The sequence below is a fragment of the Rhinolophus sinicus genome, chromosome 2, assembly GCF_057876585.1.
Source record: "Rhinolophus sinicus isolate RSI-liver-muscle chromosome 2, RSI-T2T, whole genome shotgun sequence".
NCBI lineage: Eukaryota > Metazoa > Chordata > Mammalia > Chiroptera > Rhinolophidae > Rhinolophus > Rhinolophus sinicus.
Genome location: NC_142502.1, coordinates 71,969,382 through 71,985,441, shown reverse-complemented (window position 1 = coordinate 71,985,441; position 16,060 = coordinate 71,969,382). Strand labels below are relative to the sequence as shown.

Sequence of the window (16,060 nt, the reverse complement as noted above, 5' to 3'; positions counted from 1 at the left end):
AACAAGGGCCCTAGACTAGAAAAACATTATATTTGTGGTAAAAAGATATGCCTGACTCCTATAATTGCCAAATTAAAGGAAATATGCATTGCTTGCTGCTAATAATAAATGAAGACATTAAACTTTGGTGTTGAATAAGATATTAAATATTTAAAATATTTTCTTATGAATGATGAATTTAACAACTTTAGTTTTCCGATAACTTCATTAGATTATGGAAAATCTAAAAACAAAGTACACAAAATATATAAAACTAATGGGGGTTGGAGGGACTGATGCTGCCAAATATAAGCATTAAAGTTTAAAAAGCCTTTTTTCACAACTTTTTCAGGAGAGTCCAATGTGCTTTACAAGAGTAGTAATTTTTTAGTATAACATTTCTGGGAGAAGGGTAAAGACCCACTGATTTTTATACCTAAAAATCTTAGCACTTTAAGCTATATTACAAAAGTGTTCTGATTTGGCAAGTCTCCTTTGGTCTAGTAATTTGACGTAAAACAGCAATGAAAGTTCTTAAAATTTTCAAAAATGAGGAAATAAGCTAAGGGGTTTGAGCAACTTATAGTATGAAAGTGAATGTTGGTAAGAACTTCTGGTTACGCGTTTACTTTTAATAACCCTCCACATATTTTAAAGTAAACTACAGTAGTGTCTAGCAAAGGGTGGATGGAGAGTAAGCAGAAGGAAGCATGTGTGTTTTGGGAAAGCTCCTTAGATTTTTCTCATAACTCCTACCCAATTCTGAACCAATTCTCTCTGTAACAGCCAAATTAAAAAAAAAAATTTTTATTCTTTTTGCACAACTATGTCAGTGTTGGTACAAAACTCCTAATCATTCTTCATTTTCATTTCCTCTGGTTCCAAATATGCACATTTTTTAAAACCACATTAACGTTGGAAGCCACAGAATTTTAGAGTTAGACAGCATCTTAGAGATCATGTACAGATGATCTTTTGGTTCTTCTAGTAAAAAAAAAAACAAAGCACTCAAAAATATGCCTCAGATCACAACAGAGGTGGGACTTCTACTCTAATGTCTTGACTTAACTTCAGTGTCCTTTGAACCAGAACAAGCTGCAGCAGACTCTTTAGGCCACTTGAAATCAGAAGCATATACATGAGAACTACTTAAGAAATTTCCATTTTACCAACTTCTTAGTGTAAAGAACATTATTTTATTTCAAAACCCAAAAGTTTTAAAGAAAGTAAATATTTATTCTCATAGTACAGTAAATATTAACAGGTGAGTTTTGATACTACCCATCATATAAAATTCCAAATTATTGCTACTTTCACCTCAGTATCTTGAGAAGTTTAAATAAGATGATCAAATTTTTGATGTTAAATTATTTTCTTCTACTTAACTACTACCACTATAGTAAGAATCTAATGTAGTGTGAAAGCTTAAGGTTGAGAATAAAGACATCTGGTTTGGGTTTCTGCCCCAATTTTACAATATTCTTCTAGCTTACTAGTAAATATCAATCTCTCTGGCTCCATTTCTCATCTCCTGATTAGGAATTATCATAACTATTTATTGTACAAACTTAATATCAGGAATCTTAGCTATATTGTTTCTAATTCTCACATCCTAAAAGATAGGCATGGGCCTGCCTTGTGGCTCAGGCGGTTAGAGCTCCATGCTCCTAACTCCCGAGGCTGCCGGTTCAATTCCCACATGGCCCAGTGGGCTCTCAACCACAAGGTTGCCAGTTCAATTCCTCGAGTCCTGCAAGGGATGGTGGGCAACGCCCCCTGCAACTAAAATTGAACGCGGCACCTTGAGCTGAGCTGCCACTGAGCTCCCGGATGGCTCAGTTGGTTGGAGCTCCTCCTCTCAACCACAAGGTTGCAGGTTCCACTCCCCCAAGGGATGGTGGACTGCATCCACTGCAACTAGCAACGGCAACTGGACCTGGAGCTGAGCTGCGCCCTCCACAACTAAGACTGAAAGGACAACAAGTTGACTTGGAAAAAAGCCCTGGAAGTACACATTTTCCCCAATAATGTTCTGTTCCCCTTCCCCAATAAAAAAAAGTCTTTAAAAAATAAAAGATAGGCATTATTTACGTATTTTACAGGTAAGAAATCTGAGACTCAGAGAGATTAAGTTTTCCAAGAAACTGAGCTAGTTAGTGACAAAGCTGGAATTTAAACCTAGCTCTGTGTGACCCCAACCTAGAGCCCATGGTACTTGCAATACATCACTTTACTCATATGTGAGATCCTAGTGTGGCTGGGAGAACAAGAAGTACTACATTTGAAGAACTATTAGGAGATACAAAGGAAAAAGCAAATAAAAATACATGCTGAAAAAACACTGTGACACTTTCTCTAGTTATTACACTGAAAATTAATTTTTAGTAAAAGATTTAAAAACAATGATATTAGTATTATTAACACAGAAGTGAGCACTGTACAATTAAAAATACATATTTTACTTTGAAAGGTAACATTGTAAGTAAAAACTGGAAATAGGTATCTTTACGCCTATACCTGTAGTCAAAATAAAATTACTCTGAAAGCCCCATTAATTCACATGCAGAAACTTAAAAGTACTTAATACGACTAGAGGGAAAAATGATGTAATCTGACAAAACAGAAGAAATCAAGAGACCTTGGTACTAGTTACTGCCCTTTTAAACAGATAAAAATACCCTCAGATATTCAAAAAATGAGATCTTTATCGTGTCTTCTATCAGTAAAATGTTCTGTAAACATGTACAACTCATTCTCTCTGTGTGGTCATTGACTTTTTTTTTTTTTAAAGTTTAAAATCTAGGGGGGAAAAGAAATCGAGGGCGAATGCAGAGCATGGTTATTACTAAACACAGCCTAAAAGCATAACCGGAAATGAAGATTCAAGTTACCTGTTACCTATATCATACCCTACAACTAAAAACATCAATTAACTCAAAATAAAAGGTAACTGTGCAAACTTCGGTCATTTGTCCTAACATGTGACCTGGTAACATAGGACAACTTCTTTAGGTAAAAATCACCAATACTTCTACGGCTCTCGGTCCTTTCCCCAACAATGGCCAAGGTGTTAATCTGCGTCCTAGGATAGTCCCAACACAGATAATGACACTGACCACGTCAATTCTCCCGCTGTAATATCTAGATATAACTTCTTTTTTTTCCATCTCTTTTTCTCTCTCCCCCTCTCCCTCTTAACCTCCGTTGGAGGTAAAAATCTCCAGAGCCACACAAACCGCCTATGAAGGGACGTTCTTTATCTGACCCCCCCTCTGTATTAAACATTCATTTCGTCTCTAATCATGTAAATCGCGAGAGGAAGCTCGGAGAAAACTGCAAATTCAGAAAGCCCGCAGAAAGAAGACACTGAGGAAGAGAGAAGGTGTGAGGGAGGTGAAGCCCGTAGGTCAACCTCCAGAGAGCGGAGGAAGAAGTGGGCAGGCCAGGACCCTGCGCCCCAGCAGCGCCAATTCCCACCCCCGCTCCCTCCCCTCACCTCGATCTCGCGGATGTTGTTTGAGGTGACGAAGATGCCAATGCCAATGGGGATGAAGATGAGGCCGATGATGAAGAAGGTAGGTAGCACCGTGCCAGCCGTAAGGATGGGCTGCCAAGCCGGCAACCTTTGCTGTTTGAAGGCCGTGTTATCCGGCCTCCGGTTCTTAGCGGTGCCCCCAGGAGCACACGCGGGCCCACCATCTACTTCATCCTTCGCGTTGTAGTTCATCGCCATTGCCCCCCCGGCGCGGCTCCGCGACGCGCGCAAGTGGACCGCCCAGGGGACCCGTCTGCTGACCCTAAAAGAAGACGCGCAGGCGTCGCTGCCGCCGCCACCTCCAAAGTAGAGGCGGAAGAGGCGGGACACCCTTCCGCAGACGGCCGCTGACCGGAAGTTGGAATCGGCTGGGGGCGCCAGAGGGAGGGGGAGGAGGGAGGAAACTGAGGGACGCGGGGAGGGACATAAGGGGGAGGGAAAAGGCGGACGCACGAGGATCATCTGCCCTGTGACGACAAAGTGAGGGCCCTCAACCCCCGGAGCGTGAAGCTACGACAGCGCATGCGCAGGCTTTGATGGCGAAAAGGGCGGGGCGCCTGCGCCGCAGTGGCGTCTGCGCTCCACTTGCCTGAAGTTGTGTTTGCTCACACCTGTCTTCCGCTGCGGGTATCCTGGTGACAGCCGATCTAAGTCTCAGGTCTGATCCGCCCGGCCCGGACTACCCTAGTTAGCCCTGGCGCTGCTGACAAAGATGTCTTTCTAGTGGCTTCGGCGCCAGACAGGTTTTTGTTTTACCGCGTAGCCCTCTCTGAAGGGAATCGTCGCATTTAAAAAACCACACCAAAGGTGCTTGAACCTGGTATGATTGTAGTGTTTTCTTGGGTTATAAAACCGCGAGTTTCTCTAATTCAAATAAATCGTCATTCAAGGTACAAATACAGACATTAAGTGAGATGCGTGATGGGTGACCCTTTGGTCCTAAAGTAAAAATAAATACGTGACTTGGTTAACCCTATTATTTTGCCTCTACTTGAGCTATTATCACTTGTCTATGTTCCATTAAAGTCTTCATGTTACTTTTTACCTTTTCTGTGTCGTTTCTTTTTTGTGCAGATATAAGAAGTCTTGTAAGTAGCTGTAGCTCTTTATTTTACAGATTACAATAAAAAAGCTTCACATTGTGGCATTACTATAAAATGCAGACACTTTAAAACTGCCAAGTATTTAATGACCGAAGGAAATATTCCTGATACAAAAAGTAAGTAAATCTTGATACCAAGGTAGTATTGGTATATAGTATCAAGCCTACCTAAGAAGTAAATAGTGGTAATCTCCATTGACCAGATGGAGAATGCTCTTTCTCTACTTCTTTGCACTTTTTCTGCATCTTCCAAAGTTTCTACAATAAGCATATATTTGTAAAAAAAAAATTGTTTTGATTATATACAATCCACATTATCTTGGCATCTTTGAAATCCAGACTAGAGAGTAAGTCACATCATCTGAAAACAAATACCCAGAGTTTATTTTCTTTTAGACTTTGTCTGCAGTCATACCTTTTGGAAGTAATCCAAGAAAAGGGAAACGAGAAGAGTGCTTGGACCTTGTAATTTACAATTAAATGTGTTTTCAAAATGACTACAAGTCTCAAGATGTGAGCCAATCGAATATTAATCTGGTAGATAATTAACTTGCTTGGTTTTGTTCTTATATGACATCCTTAGCTCTCAAATTCTTAGCACTGGTAACATAAGTAGGTCTATATTTTGTTTTGAGCTATGTAAGTTTATTTTCAAATGGAAAATATTCTATGTTAGGAATTATATTTCAAATGGAAAGTTATATCTATGTAAGAATATTTTCAAATGGAAAATATTCATCTATCACCGTTAATGGAGAAGGTATGGGCTTCTTTTATTTTGCTAAATTCTATTGGTTAGTAAAAATGTATATAACAGTATTGGGCATAATGCAAAAGTATAAGGATTGAGGCAAGTTTTATCTCCCCATTTCTGCCTGTATCATCAAACCCACTAAATGTGATAGTTCCTTAAGTGATTTGTATTCCAACATTCTATGTAAGTATGGACAGTTATTTTGCCTTCGGGTTGTTTTGTTTTAAGTGATCTAAGTGATTGTGATATATTTATCTGCCTTTTTCTTTTTGTTCATAGGAAAGAGTAACTCCTTGTTTCTCTTTTCTTTGTAGGAATTCCATTTTGACTGAAACATAGACTTTCCGAACCTAAAGCTTTCTTAGATTCTTATCTAAAACTTATATTTTCAGTTGAGGGCCAAATGGATGAAATGACTTTTCAAAATCTCTTGATGTCCTTCCAGTTCCTTTCCCTCTACTGTACTCTGCCATCACAACATGCTGCTTTACCCAGTAACATTTTTTTCACATCCACATCATTCGCTTGAGGACTCAGAATTTTATGATTTCATTGGTCATACATTGTTTTATGATAGTTCTTAGGTAGTTTTTCATTTAATCTTATGAAGTAGGAATTTTAAAAGGGAAATGTTCAGTATTTCTAGGGTAACAAAAGAGAGTGGTTGTTCTCACAATGGATTTCCACCATATGCATTTTTAAACTGTGGTTGCTAGGAGTGAGGTGTGCTCACGCGTGTGCTGATGACACATTTAGATAACATTTGTATTGTTTAAATGATTCTTCATTCACTGATTCCTGTTTTTTAAAAAATTTGCTTAATTACATTGATTAATGCTGACTACCAGGTCAATATAGTAAGTGTGCAATGAATGCCTGAGCCTAATAGGGTTTCCAAGCGGGAATTCCCGCCCGTTCTCAGGAATTTTTTTCTCCTTCCCATTCGCGAATCCCAAGAAAAGTTGGTCAGGAAATTGGGAAAATCGGCTCCTTGAACCCAGGTGGTTGGTAATATCAGCCGTCACTTTGTGGAAACGATTCATCGTGGAGAACAGAAAACAGTTTATATCTCGGGATTCTGGAATGGGAAAGCGAAAAAAATTCCTGAGAATGGGAGGGAATTTCCACCTGGAAACCCTATTAAATATGAAAGTAAATCCAAAATAATAGGCAGATACAAACCCAACAATCTGAAAAGGTGTAGATAAATAACTTTGGAGGGGAAGTTTCATAACAAATTTTTATTTTTTTAGTTCAGTTGCTGTTTTCAAGCTATTGAACTAGGTAACCAGAAACATGGGGCGGGGGAAATGAATAACTGAGTAACTTAAGGAATTAAGAAGAGGAAACTGAAACTGCTCTTTTTACTGTTTGGCCAAAATGGCACATAGATTTGCTTATTAGACTCCTTTGAGTGAGTATTTGGTGCTACTTTAGCTCTCTAGCTTCTAACCATATTCAAACCATTTCATTTACATGTGTAGTTTAATAATGTTTAGAAAACTGAAGAGAGCTAAGAAATGTGCCATAGTTTTTACCAGCATGAATTTCAGAGAAAATTCTTAGGGACTGGAAATGGTTTGAATTGTTTTCAGTGACTGGGTAATATTTTGCTTGTTTCTTTCTAGATGGGAAAAAAAAATTCTGTCTATTTAGTTGATCGTGGCAGCTTACTTGAGAGACGTTTGAGGGGACTAAATAATATTCATTTTTAATTGAGGCGATATTTAAGAAAAGAGTGACATAGAATTTGTATAATAAATTTAATTTCATGTACTTACTACATCAGAGATTAATTCAAACTGATTTTGAAAAATTACTTCTTTTAAAGTTGACCTTTTCCTGATTTTCATATATACATATTTATTAAACTTATTCACTTAGGCACTTAAGAAAATCCTTTTGTTCTGACACTGAGAGATTGTTAAGCCTGAGGTCATTGGTGTTGTGATGAAAGATTTTGCAAGTTTATGAATGACCACAGTCAGTAATCAGAAATGCAAGTCAAACATGATACTTAAATGATTATTCTCATTAGAGGAAAGAGCAATTACACCAAAATTTCTTAGTAGACAGCCTAAGAAATTTGTTCTCCGGAGGAAATAATGTTTCATTTCTCATAATTCCACCTTTTTCTTTAAATGAGAGAATATATTTTTAATGAGACCTTAGACTTCATTATTTCTACTGTATAGAATCTCTCAGTCGATTATATCCCATGGTATGTATTTTTCCAATTGTGTCATCAATTATAGATAAGGTTTTTCCTTCAAATACGATGTTACCATCTCTTGGTTGACAGCCAACTGACATCTGTTACATGTATAATAGTGCAATTATTTTTAAAAGGGAAGGGACAAAAGGGGGAAGATACTTTCCTTACTCCATGAGAATCGTCAAGAGATACAGGCAAGTAGATCTTTAAAAACGTTAATCCCTTATAAATCATGTTTGGACTATTTTTAGACATATTTTTAACTTACATTTTTCTGTTTTTCCAAGCATTAGATTATTGGAAGTTGGGTGGGGTCAAATTTCATCAATATTTGTTTTTTGAAACACTTGGGTCACTACTACCTATGAAGCTATGAAGTGACTCGTTTATTTCTTTAAAATAACTCCAACATTTTCTTGAAAGATGACATTCACAAAATGGACATAAATGTGAAAGTCAACTTTTATTGAGCCTGAGAAGTGAAACACTTTTGTCAATGGAACTGAATATTTATGACAACAAACACCAAGATCTCATAGGACATCCCTCTTACCAGCACACTGTGAGGGACAGGTTAGGGATTCAGCAAACTATCCCACACATCATTTTTATTGTCACTGAATCTTCTGGGAAGAGTCATCCGCACTCACTGTCTTAGATTCCTAATCCTAATCACTGACCAAGCCACTGATCCCCAACATCAGACTCCACTTCCACCCAAACTGCCTTGCTAGCTAATTCCTACTCACCCTTCAAGATTCAGGTCAGTAGCCAATTTGAGGAATCTTTCTTTGTTTCCTCGGCTAAGCTAAGAACTGCTCCCTGAGCTCAAGGCAATTTACGCATACCTCTATTCTTGCACTTAACATAGTAATGAAAAATATCTGTTTACATCTGTCTTTCCTACTAGGTATAAATTTCTCAAGGTGAGAGACTATTTTTACTGTTTTTTATATATCCAACATCTGACAAAGTGCCTTGGACATAAAAGATATTCAGTAAATCTTGTTGACCCAACCTGACCGAATATCAATGAATTCACACTTTAGTGGGAGAGTCAAGTTGCCAACAAACAATTCAAATATAATGAGATCAGTGCTATATAAGATGTGTGTGCAAGGGATTATAGGAGGTCCAAGAAGTACCACATCTTCATGATGTCAAAAACTTAACTGGGAGGAAGTGGGTCTTAAGGTCGGAGAGATAAGGTCTGGTTCCACACCTAGGAGAGAATAGAATCAAAAAGGGATATAGAGAAAGTTGAACCTTATACTACACTTATTATTAATGATTTGCAAAACTGTATACCATGGCTGATCATGTTCTTTGTCTCAAGCAAGATCTTACCAGTTGCCCTGGAAACAGAGATCTCTGATACCCACCACTTCTAGGAGATACTCAGTTTGTTATCTTATATAGTCTATTTGTCCTACTGCCCATTCGCACCAGTGCTCTGTGGGAACCAGTGCTTGGCCTCTTTGAATTGAAAATGACCCTTCTCTTGTTAGGTAGCATAGACCATCTGGTGTCTGATAAGATGAGGGCCCTTTGTCTTTGCAGAGAGCATATCTTCCCTTAGAATCAGTAATTATTGAGAGTCTTTTCTTGTTTAATCCAGATAGTCTGCATCTTAAACCTTCAATGGGCACAAAGATGTCTGCAAAGGAAGAATAAGCAGCTAGGTTAGTAAGGAAAATCTGGTACAAAATACCCTGGCTGACGTCCTACTCCTGAAGGAGCAGTCCTTTGGGGTTAGGAGTCAATAATTAGTGCCTACTAAACACCCTGCCATTTTGCTTAAACATATGCCTTGTTCTCGAGGAAGAGAAAGACGTGCACTGGGAGCCAAAAAGACCAAAAATGAGAATGTGAATATAGTCATGGGAAACTACTGTGACAATTGGGGGAAAGAAGAGAGGAAAGCTGGAAGAAGACTAGGAAAACGTCTCTCCCTAGAAGGAATTATATTGCCTTTTGCAAACATTTGTCCAGTATCTTGTATTCACTATGAGGAATATGCAAATCGTGCATTTAAGAAGTTTACATTCAAACTGGGGGGAGAGCTTTGTGCACCAAGGCCTGTCAATATGAGGCAGAATGGGACAAATGGACGCCTGAAGAGAAAGAAAACAAATTTTCTCCTTAGAGATGCTTATCGCTGAAAGAAATGCTGGGAAGAATGCAGGGGAAACTAAAGATTATCTTTTAAAAAAAAAAAAATTATCTGGGAACTCCAGGGAACTAGGATCCAACTGTTACCTGTGGAACCATGCAGTCACTGAGGGTGGCCCCAATTAAAGGGAGGCTTCAGTGGTTTACATCTTTCATAGGTTCCTTGGGATTCATTAAATACAAATATCAAAAGTAGATTTTAATGACATTCAAGAAAAAGTTAAAAAGTATAGTGCAAATGTATCCTATTGCCAACAAACATGGCCCCAGGGAAGTTCCTGCAGTCTCTTGACCCAGGGGAAAAGTGTTGCTCATTAAAGGTGATTCTAGCCCAGGGGTCAAGGGGAACAAATCCATTTGAGCAAATCTGGTGGAAAGACGCCAGAGTGGGGCAAATCTGAGATGCCCCACTTCTGAGAAGTTGTGAAGTAAGCAGACAATGACTTCTGGCCAGTGCTTTTAAACTTAGCGCACGGACGGACTCGACTGCTCCTCTAAGAAGAGAGGCCAGCGCTGCCCTGTGTACAAGATCTCTAATATCTGCAACTTCCCTTTAGAAAGCACCTTCATTTTGACATCATCCATGCCTGCTTTTTTGATATGTATATCTTTAAATAATAAACAAGAGAAACCCATTCCTTTGTCCCAAATAAGGCAAAAATAAGTGAGGATTGACTATGGTTATGGACCACCATTTCTGACACAAGGCTGATAAATAAAATAAAAGGGGTCAGACCACAGCCTCAGCATCACTCCCATCCCACTTTGCTGAAACCATTCCCTGGCTGCCTATGTAGAGGCTGGGCTGTGGAATGCTGGCAAAACTACAGGAGTGTTTGCTCTACTGAAAAATCTAGATTGACAGCAGAAACCAGTAGAGTAATATCTGAATGTTGATTGACATTGCCTTTGGTGAGGATAAAGGAGTGAGGGGAACGTTGTAACCAGTTTCCATCTCTTGGTGTCTTGCAGTTTTCATCTTCCTATAGACTCAAACTGTGATGTAACTCAGAGGAAAAGCATTTCTCATTTTGGCTGATCTGCTGTTCCGCTTCTGCTTGTTCATATTACAAAACACTATTTTTGACAAAACATGAAGCGCAGGAGTGAAAACTATTTTAAAGCAAACAATTTTAAGGTGGAATACTCATTTAAAATTATTTTAATTTTATGAATATTATGTTCCAACTCAAAAAAATATTGCACAGTGCTTTTATATCACAATTGTTATTTTTCTCACTGGTGAGATTTGGATGAAGTTGACTTTGGAAATAACACAGAGAATGTCTTAATTTGTTAAATAATTTCAATAACCTGTGATGAACTGAAAGCCGGATATTACATTCATATAAAAGACAAGTACATATTCATAAATTCACTTGGCTGTAGTGAAAAATAAACTCATGTACTTAATAAAACTTAAAGGAGTGAAAAATTGAGAATGCTGTGAAAATAGAATTTAACTCCAAAATTTGTCAATGTACTCTTGTGCTTTTGAAAATCAATGAAATCTGCAAGACTTCTAAGACTATCTGATCACATTTTAAGCCTTTGCTATTGGAGAAGCTAACATCTGATATTTTTAAAACAATCTAGATTAAATAAATACAAATTTGCACTGTTAAAAATAACAGAATCTGTGAATGGTAAGGAAAAATTATCCAAATAACATAAACCAAAAAAACCCACCAGAAAAAAAAAATGTATCATGGCATGGCATCTATAAAGATTTCTACTCAAATGTATGAATCTGCAGCATTTTCCTTTTGTAACAAACATGGTTGTCATCATATAGTTATGGAGTAAATGCTGAAAGATATGGAGTAAATGCTGAAAGAAAACAAAATATTAGTGGTCACTAAACAAAATTAATTCCATAAAACTCTCCCAATTCTTGAATTTATTACAATTTTTTTTTTTATCTTTGCCCTCTAATTAGTGTTTTTAGCAGAGACATAGCACTGGAGGTCCAGAAGGGGATATATCCCTCAGGTGCCAGTTGTTTTTTTCAAACTTCCGTTATGCATTTTTGTTATTTTTAGAACCATTGCTAATCAAATTCATGAACACATCCTACTTTTGCTCTATTTTTTATTCATTTCAAGGAAAATTCAACCATAGCATAAAGACAAAGGACACAAACATAGTACATTGTCTCATGTAACACTCTTGCTCTGCCACTGATTTTTAGAAGCTGTGAGTATTTCAGTAGTGTTGGTGTCTCTGTTAATGCTTAATCTAGATATTCCACCCATGATTTTTTATTTTTTTATGATTGTCCTAAGATACAATTAATTCTTCACATTTTGTGAACATTCCAGACATCTAACATCTGGAATGTTTACCCACTATTTTCATCAAACCCTAATATTTTATGAAATACTTGAAAAAAAATCTCTGTAGAAGATACCCTCAAAAGACACTCCTATCAAAAAGAAAAGGGTAAAATAATGGATTAGTTTAATGTTGTGCCTTAAACTGGAAACACTGATTATGATTATACTTCAAAAAATATAATTATGCCATTCAAAACTGATTCTCGTTCATATTGATGATTGGAGATTTACTTACAATGAAAGATACAGAAATTATTTGAGCCTAGAATGGTGCCAGGTTTGCATGTGGGGGCAGTTTTTTCAATTGGATGTGGATATTGGTATATGACTACTTATGATCTTGTTTATTCATCAGATAAGGATATAACTCTGGTGTTTCTATTTGCTGTTTTTAATCTATTTTGTTTGAAAACAATTTTTAATTAATTTTTACTGATTTTACTCATCTATCACTCTGACTCCATTTGGATTTAAACAGAGGACTTAATCATAGCATGGGCAGAGAAAAGCTCAGTGTCTAGCTAAATGATTCTGATGGCACCATCATCCTCACTCTGCATTGCAAGTACCAAAGTTCATTATAAATTATCTATCAGAGAAATGAAAACTCGGACCAAATATATGTAAATTACTTCTAATATTTTAAATTAAAGTCAAGAAGTTTTTAAAGTCTTATTCTCTAGCCTTTTCACTATTAGTGTAATAAAACTCCCACAAGTTGAACAAAAGTTATTTGCTTCAAATGCTAATCTGTGATATATCAGAATATTTTTGCCATCAGAAGTATAAACACTGGCAAATAGAGAACTTCACTGTGAGTGAAAAAACGTAACACTAAATATAACCCTTCTCTAATTGAAAACATCATTACAGTTCAGAAACGTTTGCAGAAAACAAAATCCATAACAGTTTTTTTAATCTTCAAACATATACACTCTAGTTTTCTTAATCAGTAATCAAAAGCCCTGCAGGTTATGTGATGCGTTCACAATCATTCAAGCTAGGACAAGCCTACTGTAGCATTTCTTTTACTTACAAAAATCAAAACTAATTTTACATAAAATATAATTATTTAATTTATAATACCTACTGAATAAGATTTGCTAATTCCATAAGGTATACCTTAAAACCTTATAAAGTTACATAGAGGAGAAATCCAACATAAAGTTTTCTATTCCAGAGACTCAGTGTGGACTCCCCTCTATGGGCTTATAAACCTGGGTACAACCTGTGGAACTGGAGAAATGGGCCAACAGTACTACTTGTGTGGTTTTTATTATAGTTATCCTCTTGACATTCAGAAACATACTTTCTTTAATCTCAGATGAGATACATGATATAAAATTTCTGCATTCAGAAATCAATGTGTCACATCTGCATTTATCTTTAAAGAACTTATTGAAAACATGTCCACATTAACAAGGTCTTTTAAAAATACTTATATTATTAGGGTTTCAAGTATACTTTAGATGCACATTTTCACATAAACCTAAATTCAACAGCAGCTCTGACATTGAGCTTTGAGCAATGCATGTGCTTCTTACCTTTGAAGAATATATTCTCCAACCTATATGTGGTTCTGAAAATCTGTCCAAGTCCTATCTATCAAAAAAAAAGTTATCTGTCTTGAGATTTCTCTTACCATTTTTAAAAAGGATGCTGATACTATTATCTAGTTCAGTTTTTATTTTCAGGCTTTCATTTAGGTAGATTGTGAGAAATAATCTTGATATCCTGTGGTAAATCCTGTACATATAAGTAAATAATGAAAACAGAAATATAATTGAACTGTAAGTTGAAGCTGTTCCTATAATCCTTACAAGTTAAACTCATACATCTCCTTTTGTTCATTTGTCCCACATGAAATCAATTCACCCAGAGTTCTTGGCACAGAACTAGAAAGAGCAACTTTAGAAACTGGCTTTAAGTATTTACAATTGAACTTTCAATCAGAGCTTTATTTGTTAGTGTTGACCCATGATCAGAACCACCGCATGGTACAAGCAATAATAAAACTTCTTCCAGAATCTCCTGCTTCTGTTCTTTATCTTGAATTTACCCCAGGAAATACAGAGAGTGTTGTACTTTCTTTTCTTCAGAAATAACAAATTGATAAAATAATTAGAGGTTACTGCTTTGAATGCACCAATACCAATGTTTTGAAGAACTGATCATGGAGTCTACAGATACATGTGCCATAGACTATGAAAAAGGAAACACTTTAGGAAAAAAGAAATCATATTACAAAGTGTATTATAAAAATAAGTTACATAGCATGTGCCCATGGACCTGAAAGCTATGCAAAAGGAAATTTCTTTTGACACAAAGATTGAATTGCTCTTGCTACCTATTTTCATATTGTCAGCAACTCCATTTTCAGCTTTTACGTTACATCCTCAAAACAATTCCACTGCAAGTAGGAAACTATTTCCAGTAGTGATCAGTAGCATAGAGGACCTTAGTGATGATGGAGGGCTGCAGAAATACTATCCATTCAACAGGGTTCAGAGGAAGTACACACACCCAGTATGTACTTGGTTTACCATTTCATCTGGAGTTCATACGTAACTGGTGAATGATGATGCTTTCTACAAAGAGAAGAAAGATACAGCATTTTCAATTAAACTGAAACTCAAATCAGTAGTTTATGTGAGGATCAATACCACATAATAGATGTTAAACAACAAAACAAACAAAAACAGGTACATGAGCCCAATAGCTTCTCCTGCAGTTCTCTACTATTCTCGGGTAACCTTTATATTGACATATGTGCTTTACCTCCAAAGTTCTTAAAACTTTTTTTAGAATATTGATTCTTAAAAATCAATATTAGATTGATTTTAGTCAAGGAAACAACTGAACACAAACACACTAATTATAATACTATATAGAAGCCCCATAGTGGGAAACCAGATTATTTCCTAGAAGTACCGTAACTCTCCCAGTCATACTCGTTCTGTTTTGAATAATATTCACATACTTTTAATGGGTGTGAATTTCAGTTTTAATAAGGAAATATTCATTATCTAGTCTTAAGAAGTCAATAGGCACAGATGACCCACTTTTGTCTCTGACTGCTGCTTTTTTGCATCATTCTGTATATGCTTTTAGCTCTAAATTCATTCTTATAAAAGTAAATAAAAAATAGATTGAGGTAGTATTTACACAGCCACATATGGGTGTGTAATATTTATACTTATCAATTAATTTCACTTTTATCTTAATCTTTATGCCTTTATAAACATGTATCACTTTTTTCATTCTGTCAAGGCTTATTTATTGAGGCTCAATCACGTGCCTATTACTGTGCTAGGCATGGAAATACGTCAGTGAGCAAAATGAAACAGTCGTGCCATTGCTGAGATTATAAAGGGCAGAGGAAGGAAATAACTAAGCTTCAAATAGTTTCTCTGTCTGGGAAATGTATTACCTCCCTGTCAACATATGGCAATGTTCGAAGTGTAAAAAATAACATCAAGATTTATCAATAGCGTGAGGAAATTTCCACCTATTATTTTCAATTTAACTTAAAGTACTATTTACACTTTTTTTACTTAGGTAATTAAAATCTAAATAAATATTAATTAAAGCATATTATGCCATAGACCTATAGATTCGTTCTAATTATGTACAGTGAGTGATCAATCCTCTATCAAAAATAAAATGTTTCTTAATTTGGTTTCATTAACTTTACTTTATGCTGACCACTAGGTGGAGATATTTCCATTCCTTCTTTCGACTTTTCAAGTTGAATTTGGGATAAAACAGGTAAGAAAACAAAGTAAAATGAAATATATAAATGTTTTATACATTTAATAATATTTAGCTATGAAGTTTTTGTAAAGCTTTTAAGACATACATACGATTTTTTATCTCTTTTTTTTAATGGGAAAATTGATCTGGCTTCATATTTTTTCAATGCCTAAAAACACAGCAAAACCTTCAGGCAAAAATTAAAAAAAACACG

The 16,060-nt window shown here is 36.2% G+C and overlaps 2 protein-coding genes across 4 annotated transcripts in view; both read right to left on the bottom strand.

Moving 5' to 3' along the window:
- Window positions 1-4,015, bottom strand: part of CDC50A (cell division cycle 50 P4-ATPase accessory subunit A) — a 35,860-nt gene extending 31,845 nt beyond the window's left edge. Inside the window, exon 1 of the mRNA XM_019729606.3 lies at window positions 3,476-4,015. Coding sequence (XP_019585165.2) covers window positions 3,476-3,976 — 501 coding nt within the window. The 5' untranslated portion in view covers window positions 3,977-4,015. The remainder of the gene's footprint in view (window positions 1-3,475) is intronic.
- Window positions 4,016-13,766: 9,751 nt separating this feature from the next.
- FILIP1 (filamin A interacting protein 1) overlaps window positions 13,767-16,060 on the bottom strand; it is a 228,872-nt gene continuing 226,578 nt past the window's right edge. For 2 of the 3 annotated variants that reach the window (XM_074333214.2, XM_019729604.3), the window contains one exon: window positions 13,767-14,681. In XM_074333214.2, coding sequence (XP_074189315.2) covers window positions 14,641-14,681 — 41 coding nt within the window. In that variant the 3' untranslated portion in view covers window positions 13,767-14,640. The remainder of the gene's footprint in view (window positions 14,682-16,060) is intronic. The other variant, XM_074333213.2, reaches the window with a different exon arrangement.